Source organism: Eublepharis macularius, chromosome 4 (genome assembly GCF_028583425.1).
Source record: "Eublepharis macularius isolate TG4126 chromosome 4, MPM_Emac_v1.0, whole genome shotgun sequence".
In the NCBI taxonomy this organism is placed as follows: Eukaryota; Metazoa; Chordata; class Lepidosauria; order Squamata; family Eublepharidae; genus Eublepharis; species Eublepharis macularius.
Genome location: NC_072793.1, coordinates 42277548 through 42295078, shown reverse-complemented (window position 1 = coordinate 42295078; position 17531 = coordinate 42277548). Strand labels below are relative to the sequence as shown.

The 17531-nt window shown below is 40.4% G+C and overlaps 1 protein-coding gene across 2 annotated transcripts in view; it reads right to left on the bottom strand.

Annotated features, from left to right (window-relative positions):
• The window catches only part of MYH10 (myosin heavy chain 10), a 97341-nt gene that overhangs the window by 50555 nt on the left and 29255 nt on the right, over positions 1-17531 (bottom strand). The window contains exons 6-12 of one of the 2 annotated variants that reach the window (XM_054977430.1): positions 16956-16985; positions 14472-14489; positions 11825-11917; positions 8903-8966; positions 5689-5787; positions 4725-4868; positions 3978-4073 (exon numbers count right to left, since the gene is read on the bottom strand). In XM_054977430.1, coding sequence (XP_054833405.1) covers positions 3978-4073; positions 4725-4868; positions 5689-5787; positions 8903-8966; positions 11825-11917; positions 14472-14489; positions 16956-16985 — 544 coding nt within the window. The remainder of the gene's footprint in view (positions 1-3977; positions 4074-4724; positions 4869-5688; positions 5788-8902; positions 8967-11824; positions 11918-14471; positions 14490-16955; positions 16986-17531) is intronic. The other variant, XM_054977429.1, reaches the window with a different exon arrangement.

Sequence of the window (17531 nt, the reverse complement as noted above, 5' to 3'; positions counted from 1 at the left end):
GAGCCCGGCTGGCTGAGCCGGAACGGAAACCATCGGAACCGAAGGATGCTGCAGGAAGGGCAGCGACTGCTGGAACCACGCCACAAAATCCTGCCAGGAGGTCATGTTCCCAATCCCCGCGACAGGCTGACAAGGGGGCAGAGGAGCAGGCACCGGGGCAGGCCAGCGAAGAGGCATCGGAACCGACGAGGTAGACGGCAATGGGACGGAGGCCTCCGAAGGCGCCGGGGCGGAAGGCAGGGAACGTTCGAATGACTGGAACGGTTCCGTGAAAGACGGGAACGGCACGAATTCCTCGGGAACCGACGGAGGAGGCGTGCAAGGAGGAGATGGGGTGTGGAGACTCACCACATCGTCAGGGATCAGGACCGGTCCAGATGGAGTACCAGGCTGCACAGTCGGAGCCGGGGATAAAGTACGGCCCTTGGCCCTCGACTTCGTCTTGGCCTTCTTGGACTGGGGTTCCGAAGCAGCCTCTGCGGCCGAAGGCTTGGTGGAGGACTTCGGCTTGGATGCGGAACGCTTCTTGGCCTTCCGGTCAGAAGGACGATCCCCGGAACCGGAGTCAGGTCGGGCCTCCGGAACGGGTTGCCCCGTCGGTTCCGTGGGGAGCTGCTCAGGCGACTTACGAGACGGCGCCGGCGACGGAGCGGCGGAGCGGGGCCTATCTCCCGAAGAGCCCGATGGCTTGGGGGGGAGAAGGTTGGCATCCCACAAGAAGGCACGGAGCCTGGCCTTCCGATCACTCCTTGCCTTCGGAGTGAAGGACATACAGATGGAGCAGCGCTCAACAACATGCCCCTCGCCCAGGCAGATGAGGCAGAGCTCATGGCCGTCCGAGTGCGTCATTTTAGTACCGCACTTAAGACACTTCTTAAACAAAGAAGTTTGAGACATAACGAACGGTATCTCCCACCGACAAGGGGAAGAAATACCGACTAGAAGATCACGATCCAAAAACTCCGAAGAGACGCTGAGAGACAAATAACGCTAGAGAAGAAGAACCTTTTCGACGGCGGCGAAAAAGGAACTGAGGGAATGCCGGGGACGTTCGGATATATATGCATTCAAAATTGGCGGGAACACCGGCGCGCATGCGCGGTGGATCCGAACGTCCCCTTCACATCTCTAAAAGCTAGAAAAATCTTTTCCGCGGCTGGCCTGCGCCTGCGCAGTCCCCAATGTGGGGCTGCACAGAAGGACGAAGACGATCGATGGTTGTTGTGGGTTTTCCGGGCTGTATTGCCGTGGTCTTGGCATTGTAGTTCCTGACATTTCGCCAGCAGCTGTGGCTGGCATCTTCAGAGGTGTAGCACCAAAAGACAGAGATCTCTCAGTGTCACAACGATGAAACTTTGTTTGGGGCTCAAACTAGACAATAATGCAACAAGATCTGTGAGATCTCCTTCATTAAAAAAAAATTTAAGCAACCATGTGGGGCTGATAATTTGTTTGCAGAAGTGATGCTAGAGGAGCTTTAAATCTTTCCTCCTGTACTATTTTCCCAAATTAAATTTCTGTCCCCAAGCCCTGGTGTTTGTTCTATAAGGGAAAGTTAGACAGCACACACACACACCAGCACAGGACCCTGCACTTTCTTACAATCTAAGTAACCACGAAAGTAAATTGTGACAATAGGGTTCCATTTGGCTCTTTGTTGTGCTAGAGATGGAACTTTTTTTTTAAGGACCTGGCATCAGGCTTGCTTAACTTCTTAAGACATTTCAATAGCAGATTCCACCCAGGGCACAGGGTGTGGGGGAAGGACTGATCATTTGTCTCCCGGTTGAGATTGCTAAAGAAACAACTGCAAAGATTCATCATTGTCCCTAGTAGTAATAACAGCCAGCACATGGGGTGGGGGCGGGGAGGGCTGAGCAGACAGCAGAGGCAATGGAGGGCAGTGAGGGAATCCTTCCTCTTCTCCAGAGTCCTGAGTGGGTCAGTCTTTGAAAACTACAGTTCCCAGGTAAAATTGCATTACTTGACACATTAATGAACGCTTACCCAGCATCTCGTTTAGCCTCACCCTATGACTGTTAATTTTACTCAGAAGCCTTTGGTAAGGTACCTTGCAAAAAACCTTTTGGAAGGCTAAATATACAGCATCTACTGGATCATCCCTGTCTACATACCTTACTAAGCAATCACTGGTGACAAAAAAAGCTGTTGAATTCAACATGTCTCGCTCGTGCATAATTCAGTTATCCATCCGCTAATTAAAAAGCCATCTCTAGACAAAGCTGATGTGGCCAATTATCATCCAGTCTCTAATCTGCCCTTTCTGGGCAGTTATTGAGAGAACAGTAGCTGACCAACTCCAGATCTTCTTGGAAAACTCTAGCGCTCTAGACCCTTTCTAGTATGGATTCAGACCAGGGCATGGGACAGAGACAGCACTAGTAGCGTTAGTGGATGATCTCTGTCTAAATATAGACAAAGGCCACACCTCCTTATTGATCCTCCTGGATCTGTCTGCAGCCTTTGACACAGTAGACCATGCCATCCTGTTGAGGCATTTAGAAACGGAAGTGGGCATCAAAGGATGTGCTTTGGACTGGTTTTAATAGTTTCTCATGGAACGGACTCAAAGGGTTGCTGTCAGAGATTGGCTATCTCCAGAATGAGAATTATCTTGTGAGGTCCTGCAGGGCACAACCTTATCTCCCATGTTATTCAACCTCTACGTAAAACCTTTAGGAGAACGCATTTGCAGCTATGGAGTTGGATGTCATCAATATGCAGATGACTCTATATCTCACTATCCAGGTCCCCACAGGATGCAGTAGAAATCTTAGATAGCTGCCTGACAGCCATAGTAAAATGGCTGAAAAATAACAAATTAAAATTGAACACAGACAAGACTGAAGTGATGCTTGTTGGGAAGTCAGAGATCTTGAAAAATATTGTACTCCCCACCTTCGACGGAGTTTGTTTGACCCTTACAGACTCAGTTAAGAGCCTAGAGGTTATACTGGACCCAGCACTACTACTAGAAAAACAAGTTAAGGCAGCTGCAAAAAACACTTACTACAATCTCACTCTAGCCTGGAAGATGGCTTCATCTCGACACGGCCGACCTGGATCCATGCTATAGTAACATCAAAACTTGACTATTGTAATGCATTATACATTGGTCTCCCATCTAAGTTAACTAGGATGCTCCAAGTGGTGCAAAATGCTGCGGCTCGACTATTATCAGGAGCAAGCAGGAGCTTGAACATTACTCCCATCCTACAGTCACTCCATTGGCTACCTATCAGTTACCGTGCTCAGTTCAAGGTAATGGTTATTACATACAAAGCCCTTCACGGCCTTGGTCCAGCATACCTATGGGACTGCCTGTCTCCTTATGTCCCTCCACGGTCGCTTCGCTCATCTGAACAGGGTCTCTTGCAGGTGCCAGCCTGTACATGGGCAAAATCAACAGCAGCCTGTACACGAGCTTTCTCTGTGGTGGCCCCTACCCTATGGAATGGCCTGCCTGAGGAGGTCAGGAAAGCCTCCACCCTCCTGGCTTTCCGCAAACAATGCAAAACTGAATTATTCAAAAAGGCCTTTTTCCTTAGCTAAGAGGGTGGTATTGTAGGAAAGGGATCCCAGATGTTCCACTAATGAGTTAGAAACCATAGATTTCACCATTATGTTGCCTTACATATTATCTGTTGCTTTAAATATGTACTCCTATATCCTACCTGTGCTTTATGTTGTTCAATGTAAGTCCTAGAATTGATCATGTTCTGTTTCAGCAATTCCTCAACCCCAATCTTTGCTAATACTATATCTTTGTAAACTTATATTCTTTTACCCCATGACATTGTTTATGGAAATGTTCTTGACACGGTATGGAAATGCCTGCCCTTGTCCTTGCCACTAATTGTACTAATTCCACACTATGTAATCCTCCTTGAGTCTCAGTGAGAAAGGCGGAATATAAATAACATAAACAAACAAACAAATAAATTAATTTAATTTACCTGTATTTTCTGGCATTGATGCTTGGTCAGTGTTTCGTTCCTTCTTGAAGGAAATGTTACCAAACTGTAGTACAGAAGAAACTACTTTCAACATAGCTGTGAAAGAAACACATAAAACATTGGCCTTTAAATGAATTCATTAATTCCTATTTAACCAGCAATCAAGTTCATAAAAAGAATGCTGCTCGAAGAAGAAACAGGAAACCTGGTGCCTGCACTAGATAGACTGCTTCTATTTCAGGTGAGGTCAGATGCGCATTCAGCAACAATATGGCATCAAAACATTAGAGCATTCACTACAAGCTTCATACACATTACTTAAAAGCATGTGTATTGGAAGCCTACACTAAGGAAAAACAGTTGTGTACCAAGAAGACTAATTATGTGATTGCTACAGATTAAGCAGTTTTGCATATATTTGCTTACTCTGCATTGTTGTTTATTCAACTAGTCACAGAGATATGTATGAGACTGATACTATTCTCATGCTTCTGAGATTTTACTAGACATTTTCTATATACTTTCATGCCTATCTTAGGAGTTAAAAGCTGATGATTAACAAAAGCTGAAAAAAGATTGTTAATGCTGAAATGCTCAAGATGCTAAATTCTGCACTTGTGCAAAATTCCACATAATCCTGGATATATTAAATTGACTTCCCACTTTTCATTCAATAAATGTGCTATATTTTATACCTAAATATACGTAACTCTGCCATCTACCCATCAAAGTATTTTCCAGACATACCCAAGATTTCATCGTGAGAAAAACCCATGATATGCATGGCTTCCATTGTTTCCTGGAAGTTATCCTTGTCTTGCTGGCCAGGAATGGGGATGTAGCCATTGGATAGGAATCTGTAGTTGTTAAATCCTTCAAGGAGTAAGTCAGCTGTGATGAGATGGAAAGATGAGAAAAACAGATTTTCGTCAAGATATCTGAGCACCAGTAAGCAACCCTCCATCCATTCACCAAAATCTAAATCAAGTTTAACTATGGCAGAGTAAACTGTTCCTTCTCCAACAGTTATAATGATTAAATACCAGCTTTTTAGAATTTATAGCTGAATTTTTGGTCAAGGCAATGACAGCACAATCTTAAAACCCAAAACAGTTCATTAAACTGTCCAAAGAACATATCTACATAAAATGATATTCCAGAAGATACAAACATGAGTTAAAGAGCATCTCTGTCTGCAGTGTTGAAGACCTGGGAGAGGAGGTGGGATCTTCTCACAATAACTGATGCTTTTGCCAAACTGTAAACACCACAGTCCTCTGGCCTAGCCAGCAACAGCATGGCTCACTTCCCAGTTTAAGTGCATTAGCTCCAGTGTGGGTTTGGCAAAACTGACAAAACTCCTTGAACCATCCTGCTTGAAGCAGAAGTGTTTCTGTCGAGTAATTCCCAGTTAAGGGCTCAAACTTTATAAAGCTTTAGACTGTAATTGTCAAACTGGGTCATATTCATTTCACTGAAGTTGCCATCAGCGTGGCATTCCAAATACAGAACCTCAACTCTGAACTGCTTTCAAAATTCAGTATCTAGGAATCACTTGTCCAGGATACTCTGGATAGTCTCTGCGCCAATAGCATTTATAGAATAGTCATTTCTCCTCTTATCAAATGGATACTAAAGCAAAGAATTCTTTTAGCTTCTATTCAAATGCTATAATTAATTGAATCAACACAATAAGATGTATTAAATTTACCTTTCAAGTGCTCTCCTGCCCCAGCTACCAGCTGATAGAAGATGTGGAAAGTGCGTTCATCTTTGGCTTGACGAACCGCACGTGACTTTTCCAGTAAATCTGAGCCAAAGCAGCTAAGGATTTTAATGGACAACTGAGCATATTATGAAAAGTAAAAACTGCCCCTGAAATAAAAGCAGTAACTTGCTAGGCCTGTCGTAATATTTCCCCTCTTTTTCCTATACATTCATTCTCTCTCTCTCTCTCTCTCTCTCTCTCTCTCTCTCTCTCTCTCTCTCTGTGCGTGTGTACACCACAAGAAACTCTTACTGTGGAGTACATCAAATAAGCACTTCAATTTATTCAAGGTCTAATATTTTTTCCAAATATGGCAGTAAATAGCATTTCCCCATGACTGTACTGTTCAAAAAGCTAGTCTGCCTGATCAAAATTATTTATTTATTGTCCATCTTTCCCACTGAGACTTGAGGCAAATAGACAATGTAAATCAATACAATCATGGGACATTCAATAACTAATGCAACAGAAGATTGCAGAAATCTGAGACCAAGAAGAAATCTTTCTTTGATGCCATTTGTGGTGCAAAAGCATTTGCAAAATGTAGAAGCTGCCTTGGTGGGATGAAGATAGACAGAAACGTAGTGTGCCGAGAAGGAATTTTGTTTCTGTTAGTATGCCCTAATCTACCTCTTAATTGGACGAATTTTAAGAAGGCGATTTCTGCTCCTGGGGCATAGAGTTCTTACACATAGTAAAATGCAGAAAAAGATGCCCAGCTTTAGAAAAATGCATGTATTCTATATTTCAACATGGAAGGGATGGCACAGGAACATGATACAGAACAAGGACTCTGAACTATCCTTTAGAAAACCGAGTAGAATGCATGAGATTCCACCTCACTTTCTTTATTATCTACTGAGACCAATATAGTATCTTGTGAGTTCGTAAGTCAAGCCATACAGAAGCCTCAGCAAGGAGGGCACCTGCACTGCCAGAAGCCTGGCCAAGCCCACAGCAGGCTGATGTTGGCCTCAACACTGTGAGCAAGCCACAGTCAAGGGGAGGAGCCACAAGGTGGGTGGATGTCAGAATGGGCAGAATCCTACTCAGTTGGTATAGCCCAAGGGCTGCCTGTCAGACCCTGAGGGTCTACCAGTACAGGGGGCAGGAAACAGGGCTGCAGGACACCAGGCCTCAGAGGCCCCTCGGCATCTTTATGGGCCCACCCCTAGGGATGGGAAGTTGAGGGACCCTAGGGATGGCCCTCCACCAGAGAGGCTTATAAATGGGCAGGGAAGGCATGGTTGGGGAGGATGAGCTTGATCACAGTGCAGTGCTTCGTGGGAGACCTGGTCATCAGAGAGAAAGATGGAAGAGGGGTGTGCTCTGAACCCCCCTCTTCTCCCCATTCTGACCACCCTTCCCAAGCCTATTTTGGGTCAAAGTGGCTAAAAAGTGACCTTTTCCATCCTATGGAGAATTTTACTCCTTCTAGACATATTTACTTCATTTATACCATACCTTTTCCCCCAATGAGGACCCAAAGCAGCTTACATTGTTCTCTTCTCCATTTTATCCATACAATAACAGCCATGTGAGGTTGGGTTAAGCTAAGATTGTGTGGCTGCTTCATGGCAAAATAGGGATTTGAACTTGGGTCTCCCATATTTGAGACCAACATTCTAACAGCTACACCCTAGTAGCTCTCTGACATACCTGATTTTTGCCTATTGATCCATGCATCAATCACTTCCAAATTTTACTACAACAACATATTCTGTGTCGGGCTGTTCTTGAAAACAACCTGGAAACTCCAGATGGTACAGAATACAGCTTCGGTATTCTTCTGTCAGGCTGGGCAGGGATCATATTCAAACAATAGTAAAGCAAATGCACTGGCTACCTTCTCTGTAGAGTTAAGGAAGGTAGCCTCTTAAATTTCTCTAGAAGCTACAGATTATGTGATTTTAGAACAAAATTGATATTTTGTTGCAAATGTTTAGCCCTTGAATGGTTTTTATTGGAACTGCTTATTTTATAGAGTTTTGTATTGTTTACTTTGTGAGACCCATTCTGAAACCAAGAAAGGTAGGTTACAATACAAATCCCAAAATAAGTAAAACAAGAATTGATACTGTTCCAACGCAAGAGAGAACAAGTTTCAGATGTCAACACACCTATGACAAATAGCTTAGTTACTGGCTTACTACTCAAAATGTGGCTCAAACCAGTAATGTACCTATGCTTACAAAATGGCAGATGCAAAGAAAAAAAGATAAAATGCCTTCGAAGTCCTGAATCTTGATTTGTAACTTAATCCATTAAAATAATTATGCAGGAGATGACAGAGCAATCACTTCTTGAACCAAATATAAGATGACCTCTCCAAGGTACCTACTATCAACACAACTACAAAACTACCTCGAGTCAGGTTGAATTGAAATAGGTCACTAATATCACCAGAAACTTAAATCAAGGCTTGACAAATCCGAGGTGCCAGGTTACCCTATACTGGCTCCAACAGTCAGTTAAACTGAGCTCTTTGAAGCAATAATGAAATTATGAGAAATTTGCAAGTAGTAAGGTTGTGTTTATTTATGTATGACAACATTAGTCACAGCTTTCAGAAAATTACAATAAACTGTGAAATAGTTAGAATTAAAAATTTGGTCACTAAAATACAAAATCTTGAAAGCTGAAAAACTGATATTTTGTTGCAAATGTTTAGCCATTTGTTCTGCCTCCTAGAGCCCAAGAGAATATGTTAAGGCCTGACTTACGATAATCTGTTAATACCTTTATTATTAAATGGTTATTTCCTGCTTAATCTAATCCTATTTCTTTTCTTTTGGATTGTTATTGAAAGTACTCATAAGACTGCTCTGCCATTACTACATATTTCATTGACAAACATTTGTTTCAAGCAATGAACTGTGATACACCACTCATCTAAAAATACTGAAGTATCATATTGAAAGATTCTTGTTTGGTTTGGTTTATGATTCAGAGTTCTCAGAACAAGACATTTTGGGAGACAGGCACATTAAGAACCTTGGGGGAGGGAAATCAGTGTCACCTCACAGGTGCTCACAGCCAAGAATACATGAGCCCTATGTTTCCCAACATTGACCACTGAGATCCGACCAAAGCGTTTCAGTACAGATAGTCAAGACACATCATAGTTTATTAAAAAGGCTGTTGAGAAGCAGGATACATGTTTCAATGTTTGCTCCAACAATATAACCAGTAACATCAAAATTTATTCGGATGAATTTGCCCTGTAGGAATCAAGTATAAGAAGTTATTACTAAAAAAACCAAACAGAAACACTGCAACCACATTTCGTTAAACTGGGAAGTTTAGTGACGAATGTAACTTAACTGAAATTTATTAAGCGCAACAGTAATTGCAGCTACATCCATAAAATCTATTTTTAATGATTTCTTAGTTTGTTTGCTTACTTCAATCAGGTGAAAATTCATAACGACTCTACTTAGAGGGAAGGTCCCTCAATGGAATTTTAAAATCCTCACTACTGGAGATTGCTTTTAAAGCCACCATCTGGTATGCATTAAACTACTCATTATAAAAATAGTGCCAACGCTATTGGAGTGATTATGTTCACAACATCAATGCAGACTTAAAGGAAAAATATAATAGGAAACACATGCTGAGAACTTCCACAGAAAAGAGCTTTTATTACATTCAAGTCATCTTTGAGGCTTCTACAAAAACTAAACGTATTATTGAGCAATGAAACCTAAGTTGTTAGCTAGAATTCTCAGCTGTGGAATTACCATTAGTCTGGAAACAGTGTGATTGAAAATAGCCAAAATAATTACACTCCAAAGGCCCACCATATCTTGAAAATAGAAATGGTTTACAATGATGCAACTCAATTATGAGAAATGTGGGAGGAGTTAAAGCTCAAGGTTAGAGCACGTACTTTGCATGCACAAGAACCCAGGTTTACCCCATTGAAATCAATGGTTAAGACTGGAGTGACTCTGTTTAGGATTGCACTGTAAGTCTGGCAGACAATGATCTGACTTGGAATATGACTGTGCTCAAATTTCTCCTTCATTAATTCCTGCTCAACATCTTCCAATTTATGTTCTTTACAAGTTTTAAAAAACACGCTTGACTATTTTCGTTTGGTCCTTGTTAATTTTTTTTTTACACCTGAAGTAAACATAAATGTATGCGAAATGCAAACTAAAATATTTTTAATGCAGGTCTCTGTTTCCTTACTTTGTAATAACCACATAAAACTAAATATGAACTTATACACGCCCTTCTCTATTTAGATTTTTGTTGTTGTTGTATGATTTGCCAATTCAGATTAAAATAAAACCAGGAATGCTCCTATAGAGAACCTGGATATAATCAGACCTTTCAAAGCGAGGTTAGAAGCATACTTGGTTTTCTTTTGACTCAGACACTGATTGTCAACATGGGTAGAGGTAGGAGCAAAGGAATATGTACAATGGCACACCCACACCCAGTCCTTAAATCTTAGTTCCACTGTTATGTCCAAACTGAGCCATAGAGGCCACACAATGGCTACTCCCCTCCATACACATGGCCAAAATGTTCACAACAAACTATCATTTGTCATTTCTTCCAAATTGTAAACTGTGGTTTATTCTTGTTTACTCCAAACTAGAAATCTAAAACATGGTTTAATCCTAATTTGGGGGCAAGGGAATATGCGATAGTTTGTGATTCAGACAAAACAAGAGAGTCACCCATGATGACACTCGGGTGACGGGAAATCCCATTTTTCTGCCACCCTCCCGTTCCCCTCCCTGGCTGAGGCTTTGCTCCCACCCCCCACTACGGTCTTCTTTTGCTCTTTACACATACACTTACACACACACACACACACACACTTCCACCTGCCCCCACCTTCCTGCCTGGCTTCTCCATTCTTCCTGGTGTTTAAATGGGAGGGGAGTAGCCAGATGAGTAGGGACAGGCAGATTCATATGGGCAATCTAGAGTTGGTTTTAGGTTCACAATGTCATGGTGGCCATCACCACATTTTTATATGGTGTTTTGGTTTGCTGTGGCAACCTTATATGCTACTCAAGCTGAATTTTCTTTTTGCAAGGTCTGCAGATGCACAGACACTGCAGTTACTGATTTTGGAGCCCACCTCTCTATTTTTTAACAAGATTTATCTGTAAACCTAAGGGTTTTCCTGGTTTGAAGAAACTTATAGCATAGCCCTGGCTGGCCTCATTTAATGGGTTTATTTTATCCAGAGAAAGGTCACCCATGGGTAAGAAAAATTATGTTTTGCCACAAATGCAGAAGTGAGGGAACAAAGCAGCATGCAAGCTCAAAGATTTCCAAGTTCCATTCATATAATGACACACTATGATCTGCAATTGAATGGGAGTGCAGTTGGTGCTTTCTTTACTCAAATTATATTTAACTCAGGGAATATTTGTTGATTTTTGGCACTATGCTACATTATAGAAGCAAGGCATATATGTGCATTGGTGTATATGCACTTAAGTATAGAGGGAGGGGAGAATGATGGTTTATCGTGTAGTATCCGCATTATTTACAACACATGAAGACGACACTGAAACAAAGCCTGCAACGACAGCCATAACTTAAGATGCTAAAACATTCTTGGTTACGCATCTCTTTCATACGGAACAAGGTATATGAGAAAGTTCTTTTTACTATGAACTCCACAGTTGTAAATAGTAACTATTTGCTGAAATAAATGACATTTCACATATGTAATGCACGTTTCTCAAATTACAAAAAATCTTTGAGCACATTCCTGCCTAACCACAAAGATATGTACACACTAATTCCACAAAAGGGGGAATATCTGCCATGGCCAGAGATTTCATATACTTGAGTCAATAGTCTTGCGGATGCCAAGAGTTTTCCAGCCTTGCAGCATAAGTTTACTTGATTCCACAGCACTATGTGGTATATAAGGGTCAATTTTCACACAAGCACAATTGCACTATCTTTCAAGCAGCACAAGACTAAGAACACTTGCCTGGATGCAAACCCCAAAATAAAAGACCTGCCTAGGATTTCTCAGTAAAAGATTAAAAGTTTAGATAGCATTAGCCATTTTAATTAAATTAAAATTTTAAAGTCTTACAAAACGAGAGGAATTGTCATTTTTCACCGTCTTTGCATTCCCAAAAGATTCCAGAATGGGATTAGCCTGTAGAAGTTGACGTTCCAGTTCACCCTGAAAATATATATGCAGAAAAATAAAGTTATGAAACCCAATACAAGAGCTGTAGTTTCCCAGGAGCAGTTGCCTTTTTTTTCTCTCTGACCCCATCTGTCTTCTCAACACAGTGTCTTTAACATATTTATTGCTGTATTTGTTAACAAGTCTTGCAAAATAAACGTAGCTGAAATGTATGGTTTGCTCTAAACAAAGATCAAATTAAATTTAGTACTAATGAATAAAAGCACAGGATTAACAATAAATTTAATCTGCCACCTTTTAGACCAAAATGGCTTGATGTAAAATATGAATTGGAATGTGTGAAAAACCAAGAAAATTTCATCTATAAGGTAGCATTTGTACCCAAAAATTGGACAGATTTTGTCACTGATATATGATATTTCATTACATGCTTTCTTTCATATGTAATGAAAGAACTACATTTAAAGCCTTGCAGTATTTTTTCAGGCCAGAGCGACATCTTAATGTAATTTGTCCCTCTTGTGTTAGATTTGATTGTTCTCAAACCTGTTAAAAAGCACCATAAATACATAAATATGGACGCAAAGCTAGTTTTGCAAGTCTTTTGTAAGACTGAGTCGACAAGCAAGGCATTTTAGGGGATAATTATACTACTGTTGTCCATGTTAATGTCTGTGCATATCCATTAGCCCAAGAGGGGAGACTTCAGTGAAAGATGTGGTATTGTTACCTTGTTTTGACTGACAGCAAAAAGGGGGTGGGAGGAGTGGAATTACATCTGGTATATTACTACAAAATTAAAATTAGCATGGCTAATAGGTTTGCTTTTTCCAGTCAATCTTTATTCATATGAGCCTTCAGCAGAAATGCTGCTTGACATCTTCCACTCATAAGCATAGTTTCAACTGCTTCTAAATACCAAACAGTATTTTGCACTAAGAACAATTTTATCTGGCTACAGCTGCAGATGTATTAAAGATTTTTTACCTACTACACTTAATGGGTTGGATCCAACCAGTTTTTCCACAGGTTAAAAAAGTGAGAAAGAGGTCACATTTGATCGGTAAAAAGACTACACTTGGGATCATGGGACCTCCATGAGCAAAAGCCATGTGGGATAGGTTCTGCAATAAGAAGGGGAATTGGCAGAGATTGAGCAAAAAAGTTGACTGGATCCAACCCAATATTTGTGTAGAATCCGTTTTCAGAACTGTGCTTCTCTGAGCAGAGTTGCCTCTTCCTTACTTTGAGCATTCTCCACTTAAAACTACATATATTTGTAAGCAGACTTCTCGCAAAATTATGGTCCTACTCCAATCAGAGTTAAGTTATTTTAAGTCTAATTGAGTTCAAATGGGAGAGATTTATGCAACGGCTTAACAGTGAACACCACAGAGTTTTAAAAGTTTGTAACTGATTGGCTCTCTCTCTAAATATACAGTTTTATGGGAGAAAAGAAATACACCTAGCATATGATATATCGCTAGGACCAGAAATATTATATATCAGAGACCTTTAATACAAAAACAACAATAAAAAGCTTTTATTAGCTTGATAAGAGCCCATAATCTGAAACCTTTCATGCAGGAAAGCGTACACATTTCTGCCTATTGTGTTTTAACTCTGTCTTTATAAAAGATTATTTAATTTCAACAAAATGTCTACAAGGGGGGGGGGGGGAAATGTAGTAAAAATAAAGAACACAGGAGCCAAATAACAGAGGCCAAAATGGATAGTTTAAAGTCCATTAATAGGAAGACAAAATGTAAAAAGATAACCTCTATAAACTATTATACTATTATAAACTATAATAATGGACTATGGTTTGACTTGGAGAGCCTGAAGGTATCTGACCAGGAACAGGGTTGCTCTTGGCTTGGACAGTAATCTTAAATTAAATTAAATCTTAAACTAAAAACTTCAGTAAATATGCCAGGAAAAAAATTTCATCAGCAAAAAAATTCAGATCTTTGAATACATTAAAGAATGTGTGTACCCTAAAACTGCATGAGAATTTGAAAGTGAATCTTATGTTAGCCTCATTAAAACAAAACTTTTAAAGATGATAAAATTATTTATCTACATAGCCCTCAAGACAGGATTCCCATATATATGGGACCCTATGATGCCTGGCATACTGACAGTCTGGTAGTGCAATCCTAAACAGAATACAGCCTTCTAAGCAAAATGTCAACAGACTTAGAAAGGTATAACTCTGCTTAGGCCTGCACCGGTGGGGCCGTGCACCACATGGTTCCATGTTATTTCTTATTTTGTGATCTGCCTTGATTCTCAGTGAGAAAAGGGGGGCTACAAATGAAGTAAGTATGTAGAAATAGGCAGAAATATCTGAAGACCATCATTCCATTCTGTATTATTCCACAGAAGCTCTAACCAAGAGCTCCCTTCAAAATAAAATCAAGGACATCTTGGAAAAAGCATAAGAGAGTGAAAATGTGGCAACATGCAACACCATGCAAATCAACAGTGCAATGATAGCTAAGTGAGAAACATTGCTCTCAGCCTCCCTGTGATTTGCCTCATCATGAGAGCTAGGTGAAAAGCTGGGGAACTACACACTACTCACATACAACAGGGATCCACTCTGTAGTTCAAAATGACAATGAAACAGAATATCAATGGTTATGAATTCATGAAAGCTACAGAAATACACATGGATTAAATGATTCAGAATGCTTTATTGATCCCAACGGTGACAGCTAGCTAATCAGTTTGTGAAAAGCCTGGAAGGTTAACCACCAATGCTTCCTCAACCTACTTCATTCCCTAATAAAACTATTCTTGGTCCAAATATCACTTAAATAAGCTCAAAGAGCTTAACAGCACAATTTGAATTAGAAAAGCTGCAAAATTTTCCTAATATGGTTTCACCTCCAGGAATCCCCACTTGTGGCGTGCTCTAGATCCCACTAACTTATGGATAAAAAGCCAACTAGCCACCACATTGATCCACCTGGGTTCATAAAAGCTATGGATGAAAAAAACTAGATTGTTGCTCCTTTTGTTAAGAATCAAATAGTGTTGGTTCTTTCTTGCCAACAGAGCCAAAGCTACTCAAGCTTAGAGACATGAAGTTCGGGGGGGGGGGGGAACTTCCCTTACCACAGTTTTTTCCCCACAAATGGCAAAACTGGAAATTTGGAAAAGAACTTTAAAAAACTATTTTTCCCTACTGAGGCTTTTACTCACTCAAAACATGTCTTATGAAAATTTTATGCAAGAGTCTATAGCATTAGAGAGTAATTCAGATATATCCTATAGACAGAGCTCCGTGGTGCAGAGCGGTAAGCTGCAGTACTGCAGCCCAAGCTCTGCTCACGACCTGAGTTCGATCCTAGTGGAAGCCGGGTTCAGGTAGCCAGCTCAAGGTTGACTCAGCCTTCCATCCTTCTGAGGTCGGTAAAATGAGTACTCAGTTTCCTGGGGGTAAAATGTAGACGACTGGAGAAGGCAATGGCAAACCACTCCATAACAAAAAGTCTGCCAAGAAAACGTCGTGATGCGGCATCCCCCCATGGATCAATAATAATATCTCGGTGCTTGCACAGGGGACTACCTTTACCTTTACCCTATCCTATAGGCATGCATAATATTTTTAAGCATTGACCTAGATGGGCCCAGGCTACCCCAATCTCGTCAGCTTTCTGAAGCGAATAAGGGTTGGCCCTGGAAAGTACTTGGATGGGAGACCACCAAGAAACACCAGAGTTCCTACATTGAGGCACCTTAAAGACCAACTAGATTTCCAAGGTATGAGCTTTTGAGTCCAAGCTCCCTTCAACAGATATGAGGAGTGGAAAAAGGAAGGAGTCTTTATAACTAATTGGTGTTTGCTGTTGGATCTGGATCTTGTTCTTTGACTGTAGCCCAACACAGCTACCCACCTGAAACTATCTACACAGAGGTAGGCAATGGAAAACCACCTCTATAAGTCACTTGCACTGAAAACTCAGCAGGGTTGCCAGAAGTCGGTTGCAATTTGACAGCACTTTCCTCCACTATTTTCAAGCATATATTTTTTTCAATGTGACTAATTTTTTCCACAATTAATATGTGATAATGTGTATTACTATTGAATAGTTCAATATTAAAAAGTTTAACTCAGTATCCCAATACACTGCTAATGGTACTGTGATGACATGAGACCATTTTGGTCGAAATAACATGGTTTTTGTTTACTGCAAATTTTGTGTTTTCTATTCTCTAATTTTATTTTTTCTGTTTCTCAGATGGCAATTCATGTCCTACAACAGCAGTTTACAGCTCTCTTTTTAGTATTGCATGGATTTGCAATTTTGTTTGTAGGCAACTAATGCATTTATAATATTACATATCATAAATATGCCAAATAGAAAAAGTTTTATAAGATAAGTTTTAAATTATGCATTTGCTATTAAAGTAGTAAAATACATTTAATGTTGACAAGTATTGGATATATTTCAATCCCCTCTGCCAATTTTTTTTTCCTGGGAGGAGGGGGGAGGAGAGTAGGAGAGAAACATTTTTTCCTATAGCTTCAAAATTTCTGGAAATTTTTACATCTCTAGTAAAGTTTGCTCTGAAGATTCATTCGATGGACCAAACCCGGCAAATCATCGATATGCTTCATCTGCTAGCCATACTATAACATACTATAACCACTATCTTTTAAGTCCATTGACCTGGATGGCCCAGGCTGGCCCAATCGCATCAGCTTTCTCAAGCAAATAAGGGTCTTTAATGGTCTTATCTCTATGAAGGTTAGCATCGTCCTGAACAAAAAACTTTAGGCATGCCATCAGTAACATTCCCACTTTCTCCAACAGGTCCTTCCAACACAGAGAATTCATTCACTGCTTTACATCATAGAATTATATTCACTCAAGGGCAGTTATTTAATTGTTGTTTCTATACAAATGCAGTAATGAAGTTTACTGTTAGCTGCATGCCTGTACCAGAAGTCGCTTATCTACTTCAACTGGATGTTGACAAGTAGCCTCCTGAAAAATGTAAAATGTGAGTGCAAGATGAAGCCTATATAAAGGTTAGAAGCATAAAGAAAAACACTTGCCTGATGCTTCACTGGCTTAGGTGACTCGGGCTGTTTGTTGCAAACAAACAAATTCACATGTTAGCAAATCTGACCTTCCTCCCACCTTTCAAATGAAGTATTTCACATACAACCCTCCATATCAGTCTGGCACATTGCTTAACCACAATAGCAATTTTTTCCCAGAAAGGGTTAATTTTTCATCTTCTTGTTCAAGGATAGCTGAATGCCTATTCTTTTCACAATTTAGGCTCCCTAGTATTAAGAAAGTTAATACTGGCTTCGTTTATAAAAGATTTTCAGTGCAACCCTAAGCAAAGTTATACCCTTCTAAATTGACTGACTTCAATGAGCTTAGAAGGGTGTAACTCTCTTAGGACTGCATTGTTGGACTGCTAATACAGAGTGAAATGTCCACACTCAAACTCTAATTAAATGCAGTGTTTCCAATAGGCTCTGTCAAAAACTCTCTTTATAAAAAGCACGTTTGTTCCTTGGATTGCACAGAAATGTCAGTGTTATATATATAAATGCCTGTGCACAGAAATGTCAGTGTTATATATATAAATGCCTGTGCTAGGATTCAAGAAATGTGAT